The sequence below is a fragment of the Scyliorhinus canicula genome, chromosome 1, assembly GCF_902713615.1.
Source record: "Scyliorhinus canicula chromosome 1, sScyCan1.1, whole genome shotgun sequence".
Taxonomy (NCBI): domain Eukaryota; kingdom Metazoa; phylum Chordata; class Chondrichthyes; order Carcharhiniformes; family Scyliorhinidae; genus Scyliorhinus; species Scyliorhinus canicula.
Genome location: NC_052146.1, coordinates 240,039,991 through 240,054,595, shown reverse-complemented (window position 1 = coordinate 240,054,595; position 14,605 = coordinate 240,039,991). Strand labels below are relative to the sequence as shown.

General features: G+C 44.6%; 1 protein-coding gene across 10 annotated transcripts in view; it reads right to left on the bottom strand.

Annotated features, from left to right (window-relative positions):
* The window catches only part of asb3 (ankyrin repeat and SOCS box containing 3), a 123,249-nt gene extending 108,723 nt beyond the window's left edge, over positions 1–14,526 (bottom strand). For 3 of the 10 annotated variants that reach the window (XM_038810167.1, XM_038810250.1, XM_038810243.1), the window contains exon 1: positions 14,255–14,520. In XM_038810167.1, the coding sequence (XP_038666095.1) occupies positions 14,255–14,263 (9 nt within the window). In that variant the 5' untranslated portion in view covers positions 14,264–14,520. Of the gene's footprint in view, positions 1–3,788; positions 3,846–14,254 lie in introns of all 10 variants that reach the window. The other 7 variants (XM_038810197.1, XM_038810206.1, XM_038810176.1 and 4 more) reach the window with 6 other exon arrangements.
* Positions 14,527–14,605: the final 79 nt, after the last annotated feature.

The window sequence follows — 14,605 nt, the reverse complement described above, 5'->3', positions numbered from 1 at the left end:
CCAATATCCTTGCTGGGAGGTTTGGTCATGCTGTTGGGGAGGTTTTAAACTAATTTGATACGGAGCTGTGACATAGTAGATATACAGCTGGGAGCAAGGTTCAGTCAATTGTAGAAGGAAAACTAGGTCAGTCAAGCAGGCAGAGACGTCATGGGCATGATAAGACACCTGGAGGATTGGAAGGGTTATTTGCCTTTACTTTAATGCAAGGAGCCTGTCTGGTAAGGCAGATGAACTTAAGAGCGTTGATCAGCAGATGGAAATATGATATTATTGCAATCACAGACATGGTTGAAAGAAGGGCAGGATTGGCAACATTCCAGGGTATAGAGGTTTCATGCATGATAGTGGGTGATCCAAGAAATGAGGGGGCATTGCATTATTGCCAAAAACGAGACCATCACTGCAGTAATGAGAGAGGATGCCCGAGAAGACTCTTCAAATGAGGGTGGAGTTTAGAAGTAAAAAAGGGGCGATCACTTTGCTGGGATTACACTACATGCCTTACAACAGTCAGAGGGAAGTGGACAAGCAAAAATGTAGGCAAATTACATTGAGGTGTGAGAAAAATAGGGTTATATTCGGGAGAGATTTCAACTTCGCCAATAAGAATTGCCTTAGTGTGAAAGGATTAGATGGGGTGGAATTTTTAAAGTGCATCCAAGAGAGCTTTATGAGCCAGTACGCAGGTCATCCAACTAGGGATGGGGCTGTGCTAGGCCAAATCCTAGGAAATTAAGGCAGGAAAGTGGTTGAAATGTCAGTAGGCAAGCATTTTGGGGGCAATTCTGTAAGTTTCAACGTCATTATGGAAAAGGATAAGGATTGTCCATAAATCAATGCCTGAATTGGGGGAAGATCGTTTTTAATATCATTAGACAGGATCTGGCAAACTTAGACTGGGAGCAGCTATCTGCAGGTGAATCTACATTTGGAAAAGAAGACTCTTTTAAAAGTAAAATTGTGAGAGTTCAGAGCCAATGTATTCCCCTAAGAGTGAAAGACAAAGGTGGCAAGTCCAGGGAAACCGGGACATCAAGGGCAATCAAGGGTTTGATAAAGAAAAATAGAAAATATACGGTAGGTGTAGAGCACTAAAGGCGGGGAGGCCCTTCAGGAATAGTGTGTGGGTTGGGGGGTGCTTAAAAAAAATGAGAGCAAAGAGCGGCTACGAAATATCATTGGCAGATAGGATTAAGGAAAACCCCATGGCATTTTATAAGTATATTAAGAGAAGAGGCTGACCGGGGAAAAAGTGAGGCCCATTAGAGACAAAAGGGGCAATTATGCTTGGAGCCAAAGGACATGGGCGAGGTCTTAAATTAATATTTTCCATATGTATTCAATAAACATGGTAGCCGAAGATTTCAGTTGGGCCAGTGAAGTTCTACAGCCAACATAAATAAGCAGGAGATATTAGATGTTTTAGGGGGTATAAAGGTGCATAAATCTCCAGAGCCTAATGAGATGTAACCCAAGCTGTTATAGGAGGCAAGGAGGAGATTGCTAGGGCCCTGACAGAGATATTTGAATCTTCGCTGGCCACAAGTGAAGTGCCAAATGGCTGTAGGATAGTTAATGTGGTACCTTTATTCAAGGAGGGCAGCAGGGATAAGCCAGGTAATTACAGACCAGTCTGTCAGTGCCAGGGAAATTATTGGAAAAGATTCTGAGGGACAGGATTGATCAACACTTGGGAGAGGCAAGGATTTATCAGGGATAGTCAGCACGGATTTGTTGGTGGGAAATCCTGTCGAATTCAATCAGGTTGTGTTGGAAAGGTAACAAAATATATTGATGACGTAGCACGTTTATTGTGGTTTACATGGAGTTCAGTAAGGACTTTGACAAGGTCCCACATGTGGACCAAAAGGTTAGAGCCCATGGTATCCAAGCTGGCAAACTGTATTCAAAAGTGGCTTGTTAATAGGAGGCAAAGGGTGATGGTGGAGGGTTGTTTTTGTCATTGCAAGCCTGTGACCAGCGGTGTACAACAGGGATTGGTGGTGGGACCCTTGCTGTTTGTTATGTACATTAATGACTTGAATGTAGAAAGTATAATTAGTAAGTTTGTAGATGACACAAAAATTGGTGGTGCTGTTGATAGTGAGGATAGTCTTAGGCTACAGACTGATATTGATCAGCTGGGGGGCAGAGCAATGGCAGTTGGAATTTAATCCTGATAAACGTGCGGTGATGCATTCCGGAGGTCTAGTAAGGGGAGGATATACACGATGAATGGTAGATCCCAAAGAAGTATTAAGGAACAAAGGGACCTTGGTGTACAAACCACGGATTCCTGAAGGTGGCAGCACAGGTAGATAGGGCGGTGAAGAAGGCATATGGAATGCTTGCCTTCGTTAGTCACGGCACGGAATATTGGAGCAGGGAAGTCTTGGCACACCTTAATAAAACATTGGTTCGGCCACAGGCAGAATATTGTGTGCAGTTCTGGTCGCCTTGAGTGCATTATAAAGAGTGCAGAGAAGACTCACCAGGATGTTTCCTGGGATGGAAAGTTTCAACTACAAGGATACATCAGATAGGCAGGATTTGTTTTCCCTGGAGCAGTTACTTTCCAACCTTGGGTGTGGTGTTTGCACTCCTTCCCAATGTCTGTGAGGGTTTGCTCCGGATGCTTCGGTTTCCTGCTACAGTCTAAAGATGCGCAGGTTAGGTGGATTGGTCATGATAAATTGTCCCTTAATGTCCAAAAGATATGAAGGTTAGGTGGGGTTACGGGGCGAGAACGGGGGAAGTGGACCTAGATTGGGGTTTCTTTCAGAGGGTCGGTACAGACTAGATGGGTCAAATGGCCTCCTTCTGCAATGTAAGGATTCTATACATTGGTATTTGATGGTCAGTATAGCCAGGTGGGCCAAAGGGCCTGTTCTGTGCACTATGGCTCAATGATACAGGGCAACGGCAGGTATATAGAATCATATAATTTACAGTGCAGGAGGCCATTCAGCCCATCGAGTCTGCACCAGCCCTTGGAAAAAGCACCCCATTAAGCCCACACTTCCACCCTATTGCCATAACTCAGTAACCCCACCTAACCTTTTTGGACACAAGACAATTTTTGGCATGGTCAATCCACCTAACCTGCACATCTTTGGACGGTGGGAGGAAACCAGAGCACCCGGAGAAACCCCACGCAGACACGGGGAAAGTGCAGACTCCACACACAGTGACCCAAGCCAGGAATTGAACATGGGACGCTGGAGCTGTGGCGCATCAATGCTAACTACTGTGCTTCCGTGCCACCCGGTAGAGTTAGGCCATACCAGGATCAACCCTGATGTCGCTGAATGACGGAACAGGATTGCAGCGTTAAATCGCCTTTTCCTGCTCCCATGTTCTCTCCTGCACTTTCTTTCTAACCCTCAATGCTCAGCACTGCTGCCTCACAATGCCAGAGACCAGGGTTTGATTATGGCCTTGGGTGTCTGTGTAGAGTTTGCACATTCTCCCCGTGTGTGCGTGGATTTCCTCCAGGTGCTCCGGTTTCCTCCCATAGTCCAATGATGTGCAGGTTAGGTGGATTGGCCATGATCAATACACAGGGTTTCCAGGATGGAGCGGGACGTGCTCTTTTAGAGAGTCGATGTGAATTCAATGGGCTGAATGGCCTCCTTTTGCACTATATGAATTCTATGGAATATTGCTTTTGTTTGAAGACAAATCATATCTTTGCATCTTTGCTTAAAAAAAGCTTTTCCAAATTATTTGTGAAACATTAGTCAAAAAAACTCCAAACAGTGAATAAAATTAAATAGGTAACTTACTCAATACACATAAATTTGAATGTCATGCACTTCAGAGAGAGAATATGCGAGATGTACCTGGGAAAAGGTCAAAACATGCAAAACAGTAAAGATTTTGCTGGGAAAGTTGACGAAGGCAGAGATGAGGGAATGACTAAGCAAATCAAAAGTTCGAATTTGCATTTCACTAACTCCTGACATCATTTGAAAGTCTTATCTTACCCCAAAAAGTACACTTTATGCATAAAATATCCAAAAGTTAATTTCAAACCATTCAAACTGGGCATTACAGAAAGGGTAACAATATTTAACTTTCTCCATCGAGCATTTTGAACTCGGAAGCGCCTCAATACAATTGCATTTACTACATTCATCCAATGGCACGTATACAGCCCGAGAAGTTGGTTCTATAACGTTACCTGCCCCTTGGTATACTGCGGCAAAAAGCCTTTAGAGTGACCTTGCTCTACTATAAAGTCTGATTTGTACATGTGCAAATTGTGCCCGTTTAAAGAATTCTTCAGAGGACTGTGGCATACTTGTGGGTGGGTCCTTACAGAAGTAAATAACTTAGATTGATCTGTTTTGTTATAAGAGAATTATTGGGCAAAGTAAGAAGCAAATATGAGTGCTTAACATATCATTTTAAGCTATAGTGTTAACCTAATCATATTTGCTTTCTTTTATAAAGTTTGGCTTGTTTAGAAAGATAAATCTTGTACTATAGTCTTATTGTATTCACATTTCTTTTCTATTCTATTCTATTCATTTACAGGATGCAGATGCCACAGGCATGCATCCACATCCTTTTCTTGCTATAGAGGGAGTGCTGCAAAGGTTTATCAGATTGATTCCTGGGAGGGCAGGACTGACATATGAGGACAGATTCAGTCCATTAGGATTATATTCACTGGCATTCAGAATGAGGGGGCGGATCGGATAGAAAGCTGTAATATTCTAACTGAACTAGACAGGGTAGATGCAGGAAGGATGTTCCCTATGGCGAAGGAGTTCAGAACCAGGGGTCACAGGGTGTAGACCATTCAGGTGTAAGTTGAAAGCAAATTACTGTGGATGCTGGAATCTGAAACGAAAGAAAAAATGCTAGAAAATCTCAGCAGGTCTGGCAGCATCTGTAGGGAGAGAAAAGAGCTAACTTTTCGGGTCTGATGACTCTTTGTCAAAGCTAAGAGAGAGAAAGTGGGAAATATTTATACTGTAGAGTGAGAATGAAAGATGAGTCATAGCCACAGAAACCCAGGGAAACCGGGTGCTAATGGCCACAGAAACCAAGGAGAAAGAGTGTTAATGGCAGTCCCCAGAGAGAGCAAAAGATGTGAAAGGCTTCCTGAGGTGTGAGATGAGACATTTCTTCACTCAGAAAGTGGTGTGCCTGTGGAATTTGCTACCACAAAAAGTCGGTGACGCCAAAACATTGTATTTTTTCAAGAAAGAATTAGATATAGCCCTTGAGGAGAAAGGTATCGAAGGATATTTAGGCAGCACGGTAGCATTGTGGATAGTACAATCGCTTCACAGCTCCAGGGTCCCAGGTTCGATTCCGGCTTGGGTCACTGTCTGTGCGGAGTCTGCACATCCTCCCCGTGTGTGCTTGGGTTTCCTCCGGGTGCTCCGGTTTCCTCCCACAGTCCAAGGATGTGCAGGTTAGGTGGGTTGGCCATGATAAATTGCCCTTAGTGTCCAAAATTGTCCTTAGTGTTGGGTGGGGTTACTGGGTTATGGGGATAGGGTGGAGGTGTTAACCTTGGGTAGGGTGCTCTTTCCTGGAGCCGGTGCAGACTCGATGGGCCGAATGGCCTCCTTCTGCTCTATAAATTCTATGATATGTGGAGGGGAGGTGTTTGGGGGGGGGGGGGGGGGTGAAGAGAGGCAGGAACAGGCTATCGAGTTGGATAATCAGCGGCACAGTAGTTACCACTGATGCTTCACAGCGCCAGGGACCTGGGTTTGATTTGCGGCTTTGGTCACTGTCTGTGCGGAGTCTGCACGTTCTCCCAGTGTCGGCGTGGGTTTCCTCCGGGTGCTCCAGTTTCCTCCCACAGTCCAAAGATGTGCAGGTTAGGTGGATTCACCATGCTAAATTGCCCTTCGTGTCCAAATAAGGGTAGGTGGGGTTACTAGGTTACGGGGACAGGTGTAGTTGTAGCTTAGGTGAGATGCTCATTCCAAGGGCCGTTGCAGACTCAGATGGCTGAACGGCCTCTTTCTGCACTGTAAATTCTATGATCATAACGAATAGCAGAGCAGGCTCAAGAGGGACAAATGGCCTCCTCCTACTCCTATTTTCTATGTAACCCAAATTTCTCTTGAATGTAGTGATCTGCTGTTAGGCCATTTCAGGGGGAAGTTAAGACTCAACCACATTGCTGAGAGTTCAGAGTCAGACCATGTGAGGCCAGCAGATTTCTTTCCCTAAAGGGTTTTAGTGAACCATTTCCCTGGGTCGCTGGATTAAAGTCACTATGCTACCACATTCCCCTAAATGTTAACAGACCCTAACCAACTCGTAACACTGGTGTTGCCACCAAAGGTGACACGCATGTATGCCAAACTAGCAGTCTGACAAAAGCAGAGTCCTAAATATAGCCCTTCCAACATGAAATTAGTGCAGTGGAACACGGACCTCTCCCCTAATGAGGCCAGTGGTCACAGAAATAGCAGAGGAATTTTTGATAAAGCAGCAGTGTTTTGAATGAGGTCAAATCTATGGCAGGTGATGGATGGACAGCCAAGACAGCATTAGAATCACCAAGTCTAGAGGTAATACAGGCACAAATGAGGATTTCAGCAGCAGAGCCGCTGAGGTTGCGTGGAGATGGATAATGTTTCAGAGATAGAAGTAGGTGTTCTTCGTGATGCAGCAACGGTTCTGGTTGAAACGCATCCCAGGCCCAAACAGGACTGCAGGTTTTTAAACGGTATGGCTCAGATCCAAACAATGACCTGGGAGAGGGATGGAGTTAGTGACAAGGACCAGAAAATAGGTTTAGAACTTTCAGTGTTCATTTGGAGAAAGTTAGACCTCATCCAGAATTTGAATTCAGACAAGTGGCATGACAAGGGGGATCTCTGGGTTTCAATAATCCAGGCAATACCACGACACCACCACCTGCCCATTAACATGCAAGATCCTGAGTGGTCTTGACAATGTGGATGTAAAGAGGATGTTTCCTCTTGTATGGGAATCTAGAACTTGGGGTCAATGCTTAAAAAAAGGGGCGCCCACTTTAAATAGATGAGGCAAAATATTTTGTTTTATTGGAGGGGCTACAGCAAAGATTTTTCAGAATAATACCAAGGATTTAAGTATCAAATTAAAACCAGGTGCATGAATGTATTTGTTTGTTCATGTTTATTGTCACGTGTACCAAGGTACAGTGAAAAGTATTTTTCTGTGAGCAGCTCAACAGATCATGAAGTACATGAAAAGAAAAGGAAATAAAATAAAATACATTCATACATAACAGGGCAACACAAAGTACAATGTAACTAGATAACACCGGCATCAGGTTAGGCATTCAGGGGTGTAGTGTTAATCAGGTCAGTCCATAAGAGGGTCGTTTAGGAGTCCGTTAGCAGTGGGGAAGAAGCTGTTTTTGAGTCTGTTCTTGCGTGTCCTCACACTTTTGTATCTCCTGCCCGATGGGAGAAATTGGAAGAGTGAGTAGGCCGGATGGGAGGGGTCTTCAGGTATGCTGCCCGCTTTCCCCAGGCAGCGGGAGGATGGAGTCAATGGATTTGTTTGTGTAATGGACTGGGCTGTGTTCACGACTCTGAAGTTTCTTGCGGTCTTGGGCCGAGCAATTTCCATACCAGGCTGTGCTGCAGCCAGATAGGATGCTTTCTATAGTGCATCTGTACAAGTTGGTAAGAGTTAATGCGGACATGTCAAACTTCCTTAGTTTCCTGAGGCGCTGTTGTGCTTCCTTGGTGGTGGCGTCGACGTGGGTGGACCAGGACAGGTTTTTCGAGATGTGCACCCCGAGGAATTTGAAACTGATAACCATTTCCATCTCCACCTCGGCCCCGTTGATGCTGACTGGGGTGTGTACAGTACTTTGCTTTCTGAAGTCAATGACCAGCTCTTTAGTTTTGCTGGAATTGAGGGAGAGATTGTTGTCACTGCACCACTCCACTAGGTTCTCAATCTCCCACCTGTATTCTGACTCGTCGTTATTCGAGATCCGGCCCTCTATGGTCATATCATCAGCAAACTTGTAGATGGAGTTGGAACCAAATTTTGCCACGCGGTTGTATGTGTACAGGAAGCATAGCAGGGCTATTAAGAATTTGGCTCAACTTTCCTCATGTAAAGAAGGCTGAGGTGTCATCTAATTTAAGTGTCTAAAGGGATCATGGGGTTAAAAAACAATTTCTTCTGGCGGGGAATCCAGAACAGGGCAGCATTTTCCCTGCACAAAAGGTGGTTTAAAAAAATGAACTCCCTACTCCAAAAAACTGAGTACCGGTACTCCTTTTAAATTCCAAGACTGAGATCATGCCTTTTCATTACTCGGATAGCAAGGGAATTGGAACATATGACATTAATAGAGTTGAGAATCATGGCAAGAGCAGGGCCATGTTCTTTGGGAAGTGGACTGACCGATCCCTTGTAACCTTCACAGTCAGGTCAGATAGCCTGAAAGTGCTCAGGATATGGTGCAGAGAGACTAGAGCATGCATCAGAAACTGGAAGGAGTGGTTTAGTATAAAGAATCAAAAACTGGGCATGTGGGAGCGATGTTCCCTCTCCATTACAGTTAAGAACCTAGGTGTGATTAGGTGTGAGGCACACTCTGTGTTGCTGTACATAGTGCCGATCTGGTCCATTCCTTACTACTGTGCCATTTTCTGCTTCATCTGGGGTCAAAAATGGACCACTTTCTACATGTCACCAGTGCCAAGGATGGGTCTGACCACAGTGCCACAGAACGCTCCATGTAATTGTACCATGTTATACCACCTGTCCCTCATAGAAAAATCTATGCAGAGAGGCACTGTGGGATAACAAGATGGTAGATGCTGTCAGATGGCAGACTGTCAAGGCTATTTAGCAGAATGTCTCATCACCAAAACTTGCAAACAAGCACTAAGACTTAATTTGACTGGTGGTGAAAAATACCCTGCCAGCTAGATCCTTCCTACATGCCCAGAGTCTCACCCTATCTGCATGTTGCCCTCAAGATACTGTAGTGGGGAAGAGACTATTGTTCACCTCCTTGTGGAGTGCATGTTAGCAAAGAAAGTCAAGAGAGTGATGAAGTAGTTTTTAATAAAGGTTCGTCCCAAGCGCTCCGTGAAGCAGGACTTGATGCTTCACAGCCTATTCCCAGAGACGCATAGAGAGACAAACATCAGCTGTTGCTGGAGGATTAACTCGATGAAAGATGATCTTTGGTCCACCTGAAACCTGTTGCTCTTCCAGTCCCCAACCAGTTGGGGGGGAGAGAGCGAGAGCGAGAGCGCGAGAGAGAGAGAGAGAGAGAGAGAGAGAGTTGCTGTCCAAGACCTGTCAGCCATATAGAACTGAGGGAACTTGAGCTGTATGACTTACAATGAATGTATACAGTGAATAGAACATGCATCACAACAGTATTGAAACACATCAAAGGTTCAACTTGATCTATGTAGACAACTTAAATATATATTTGGAAAACTCTGTAATGATTTATGGACTGTATGGAAGCACCAGAGTTCATCAGCTTTTCTTCGCAGGGAGGAGCGGGAGCAGGAGCGGAGGTGACGTGGACCAGGAGAGCTGCCGGGTAGGTAAGTGATCCTATATATTTGGGCGGCAGCTAAACCAGACACTACACGTGTAGTGTCTCCCACCCGCCCTCCTCCTCTAACCAATTTGATACCGTAAAGTTGTTTTTTTTAATTCTTATTTGGTATAAGTTTATTATTGAGTATTATAGTAGTTGAATTAAGCTTTTTATTTAGCAGAGAAGTACTAGAAATTATTTAACATAAATTTGTAAATGTTAATTAAATAAGTAGAGATGGCTGGACAGGTGATGTGTTGTAGCTGTATGATGTGGGAGCTGGTTGATCCCATTGTGAACGGCAGTGACCACATCTGCAGCAAGTGTTGGTTGCTGGAAGAACTCCGGATCAGAATTGATGATCTGGAGTCTGAACTTCAAATTCTGCGGCACATCCGGGAGGGGGAGAGTTACCTGGACGTTTTGCTTCAGGAGGCAGTCACACCCGGTAGATTAAGTAATTCAAATTCAGTAAGTGTTCAGGAAAAACAGGGTGTGATTGTAAGTGAGGCAGGTAGGGGGATTCTGAGTTCAGGAGAGCAGGAGCCTCAGCCCTTGACCTTGTCCAACAGGTATGAGGTTCTTGCTCCCTGTGCGGATGAGGAAAAGGGCTGTGGACAGGATAAGCCAGCTGACCATGGCACCATGGTGCAAAAGGCCATTCAAGAGGGGGGAGCAAAAAGACAAGTAGTTATTACAGGGGATTCTATAATTAGAGGGACAGATAGTATCCTTTGCAAGCTGGATAGGGAGTCCCACATGGTGTGTTGCTGCCCGGTGCCACGCTGCGGGACATCTCCGACCGGCTTGAAAGGATACTGGAGTGGGAGGGGGAGGATCCAGTTGTTGTGGTCCACGTTGGGACTAACAACATAGGCAAGGCTAGGGTGGTTGACCTGTTTGGGGATTATCAAGCACTAAGAAGGAAATTGAAGAACATGTCCTCGAGGGTCATAATCTCTGGATTACTGCCCGAGCCACGTGCTAATTGGCATAGGGATAAGAAAGTTAGGGAAGTAAACACGTGGCTAAGGGATTGGTGTGGGAAAGAGGGATTCCATTTCATGGGGCATTGGCACTAGTTTTGGAACCGGGGGGGATCTGTACCGTTGGGACGGCCTCTACCTGAACCCATCTGGAACCAGTGCTCTAGCGAAAAGGATAAATAGGGTGGTCAGTGGGACTTTAAACTTCTAAGTCGGGGGGAAGGGAAAGGGAAAGCGACAGGGAGTAGGGAGTTAAATGGAAGGATAAGCAGCAGGTTAGCATGTGTGCAGGTGGGTTTACGTTCAAGGCAGACTAGGAATGAAGCAAAAAGGAAGGATAACTTAGGACATCTCATGATGTCAAATTTCTCTAATAATGACAAGAAAGTCAGCATTAAGGCACTTTACCTGAATGCTCGTAGCATTCGTAACAAAGTTGATGAATTAACGGCACAAATCATCGCGAATGAATATGACTTGATAGCCATTACGGAGACATGGTTGCAGGATGGTCACGACTGGGAGTTAAATATCATGGGGTACCAGACGTTTCGGAGGGATAGACAGGTATGTAAGGGAGGTGGAGTAGCACTAATAATCAAGGACGACATCAGGGTGGCATTGAAGGATGATATAAGTTCTATGGAGAATGAGGTTGAATCCATTTGGGTAGAAATTAGAAATTCTAAGAAGAAAAAGACACTGATAGGCGTAGTCTATAGGCCACCAAATAATATCATCACACTGGGATGGGCAGTAAATGAAGAGATAACTAATGCCTGTGAAAAGGGTACAGCAGTTATCATGGGAGATTTTAATCTGCATATAGATTGGTCAAATCAGCTCGGTCAGGGTAGCCTTGAAGAGTTTGTTGAATGTATCCGGGATAGTTTTCTGGAACAATATGTAATGGAACCGACGAGAGAGCAAGCTATCCTAGATCTGGTCCTGTGTAATGAGGCAGGAATAATTAATGACCTCATCGTTAGGGATCCTCTTGGGAGGAGTGATCACAGCATGGTTGAATTTAGTATACAGATGGAGAGTGTGGTGATAGAATCCAATACCAGGGTCCTATGCTTGAACAAAGGGGACTACGATAGAATGAGGAAGGGCCTCGCTAAAGTAGACTGGAAACAAATATTTTATGGTATGACAGTTGAGGAGCAGTGGAGTACTTTCAAAGAAATCTTTCATAGCGCTCAACAAAAGTATATTCCAGTGAGAAGGAAGAATTGTAAGAAAAGAGGTAATCTACCATGGGTGTCTAAGGAGATACATGAGGCTGTCAAATTGAAAGAGAAGGCTTACAAAGTGGCCAAGATCAGCGGGAAACTAGAAGATTGGGAAAACTTTAAAGGTCAGCAGAAAGCCACGAAAAGAGCCATAAAGAAAAGTAAGATAGAACACGAAAAACAACTGGCACAGAATATAAGGACAGATAGCAAAAGTTTTTATAATTATATAAAACTAAAAAGAGTGGCTAAAGTAAACATTGGTCCGTTAGAGGGTGAGAGTGGTCATTTAGTTATGGAATATGATGAAATGGCGGAGGCATTGAACAAACATTTTGTATCGGTCTTCACAGCGGAGGACACTAATAACATGCCAGCAATTGACCGAGAGAAGAAGGTAGGTGAGGACCTGGAAACCATTACTATCACGAAAGAGCAAGTGTTGGGCAAGCTAATGGAGCTCAGGATAGATAAGTCTCCTGGCCCTGATGGAATGCATCCCAGGGTACTGAAAGAGATGGCTGGAGTAATAGCAGATGCACTGGCAGTAATTTTCCAAAATTCGCTGAACACTGGGGCAGTCCCAGAGGATTGGAAAACAGCAAATGTGACACCACTGTTTAAAAAGGGAAGTAGACAAAAGATGGGGAATTATAGACCGGTTAGCTTAACCTCTGTAGTGGGGAAGATGCTTGAGTCTATTATCAAGAGATAGGAGGGCACCTCGATAGAAATTGTCCCACTGAACGGACGCAGCATGGATTCATGAAGGGCAGGTCATGCTTGACGAATCTCTTGGAATTCTATGAAGACATTTCGAGCAAGGTAGACAAAGGGGACCCAGTGGATGTGGTGTACCTAGATTTCCAAAAGGCCCTTGACAAGGTACCGCACAAGAGGCTGCTGCATAAGATAAGGATGCATGGTGTTAAGGGTAGTAGAGTACTAGCATGGATAGAGGATTGGTTGTCTAACAGGAAACAAAGAGTGGGAATAAATGAGTGCTATTCTGGCTGGCAATCAGTGACGAGTGGTGTGCCTCAGGGATCGGTGTTGGGACCACAATTATTTACAATTTATATAGACGATTTGGAGTTGGGAACTACATGTAAGGTATCCAAGTTTGCAGATGACACAAAGGTGTGTGACAGAGCAAAGTGTACTGAGGACTGTAAAACCTTACAGAGGAACATTAACACATTGAGTGAGTGGGCAAAGGTCTGGCAGATGGAGTATAATGTCAATAAGTGTGAAGTCATGCATTTTGGTAGGAGTAACAATAGAACAGATTAGTACTTAAATGGTAAAAAGCTGCAGCATGCTGCTATGCAGAGGGACCTGGGTGTACTTGTGCATGAGTTATAGAAGGTTGGTCTGCAGGTGCAACAAGTAATTGGGAAGGCAAATGGAATTTTGTCCTTCATTGCAAAGGGGATTGAGTTTAAAAGTAGAGAGGTAATGTTGCAGATGTTGCAGTTGTACAAGGTGCTGGTGAGGCGACACCTGGAGTACTGTGTGCAGTTTTGGTCTCCACACTTGAGAAAGGATGTGCTAGCACTAGAGGGGGTGCAGAGGAGGTTCACTAGGCCGATTCCAGAGTTGAGGGGGTTATCGTATGAGGAGAGGCTGAATAGATTGGGATTATATTCACTGGAATTCAGAAGGTTGAGGGGGGATCTAATAGAAATATATAAAATTTTGAAGGGAATGGATAAGATAGAAGTAGAAAGGATGTTTCCACTGGTAGGTGAAAGTAGGACAAGAGGGCATAGCCTCAAGATTTAGGACTGAATCAAGGAGGAACTTCTTCACTCAGAGGGTGGTTAAAGTATGGAATTCCCTACCGAAAGGAGTAGTAGACGCTACTTCATTGAATATATTTAAAGGTAGGGTAGATGTTTTTTTTTTAAATAAAGGAATTACGGGATATGGCGAGAATGCAGGTAAATGGTTCTGAGACCACGAAAAGATCGGCCATGATCTTATTGAATGGTGGAGCAGGCTCGAAGGGCCGGACGGTCTACTTCTGCTCCTAGTTCTTATGTTATCATGATGAATGTAGGGAACCAGAATATTATTGCACTGTGTGTGTGATGGCCATTTTGAAATGTTTCCAATGTTCTTTCAGATATTTTACAACTAAGTATATTTTTGAAATAATATAAAGTAATACAATTGAGAGAAAGAGATTGTTCATGAGCTAATTGAATGGCAGAACATTGTATGGAACTTAATGGCCTCCACCACCCAATGAACCTTATCGGTCGATACGAATAATTTCTAATCCTGGGGCGGGAAGAAGCTATAGTGTGTGACATGCTGGCGAACTCAGGAGAATAAGGGAGACGCGGTGGTCGGTTGGGACTCCGGGTTGACACTCATTCTTCGCTAAAACTTAAAACAACTAACAAAAGCAGAAAATGCTGTCAAATACTGAGCAGGTCAGGCTCCATCTGAAGTTCTAATGAAGAGTCACTGACCTGAAACATTAATTCTGTTTTGCTTGACCTGCTAAATACTTTAAACGTTTTCCCTCCCAATTTTTCAGCATCCGCAATGTTTTGTTTTGACACTGAAGGTGAAGCGGAAATCTGCTGCAGGCGTGTGAAGTAGCGGGTGACAAGATTCCTCCGGACACAGCACTCCCAAAATGTGGCTTACACAAACCTAACCAACAGAAGCAGTACCTGGCCTTACTCAACTCCTTCACTTTTCACCCTCACCTCCAGCTCCCGCTCACCTTTCCCACGACTTCCGGTTTAGTGCGCGTGCGCGCTGGCGCCCAGGCAGCTGACAGCGGATTGGCTCGCGTGGCCGCGACCCCTTCAGCG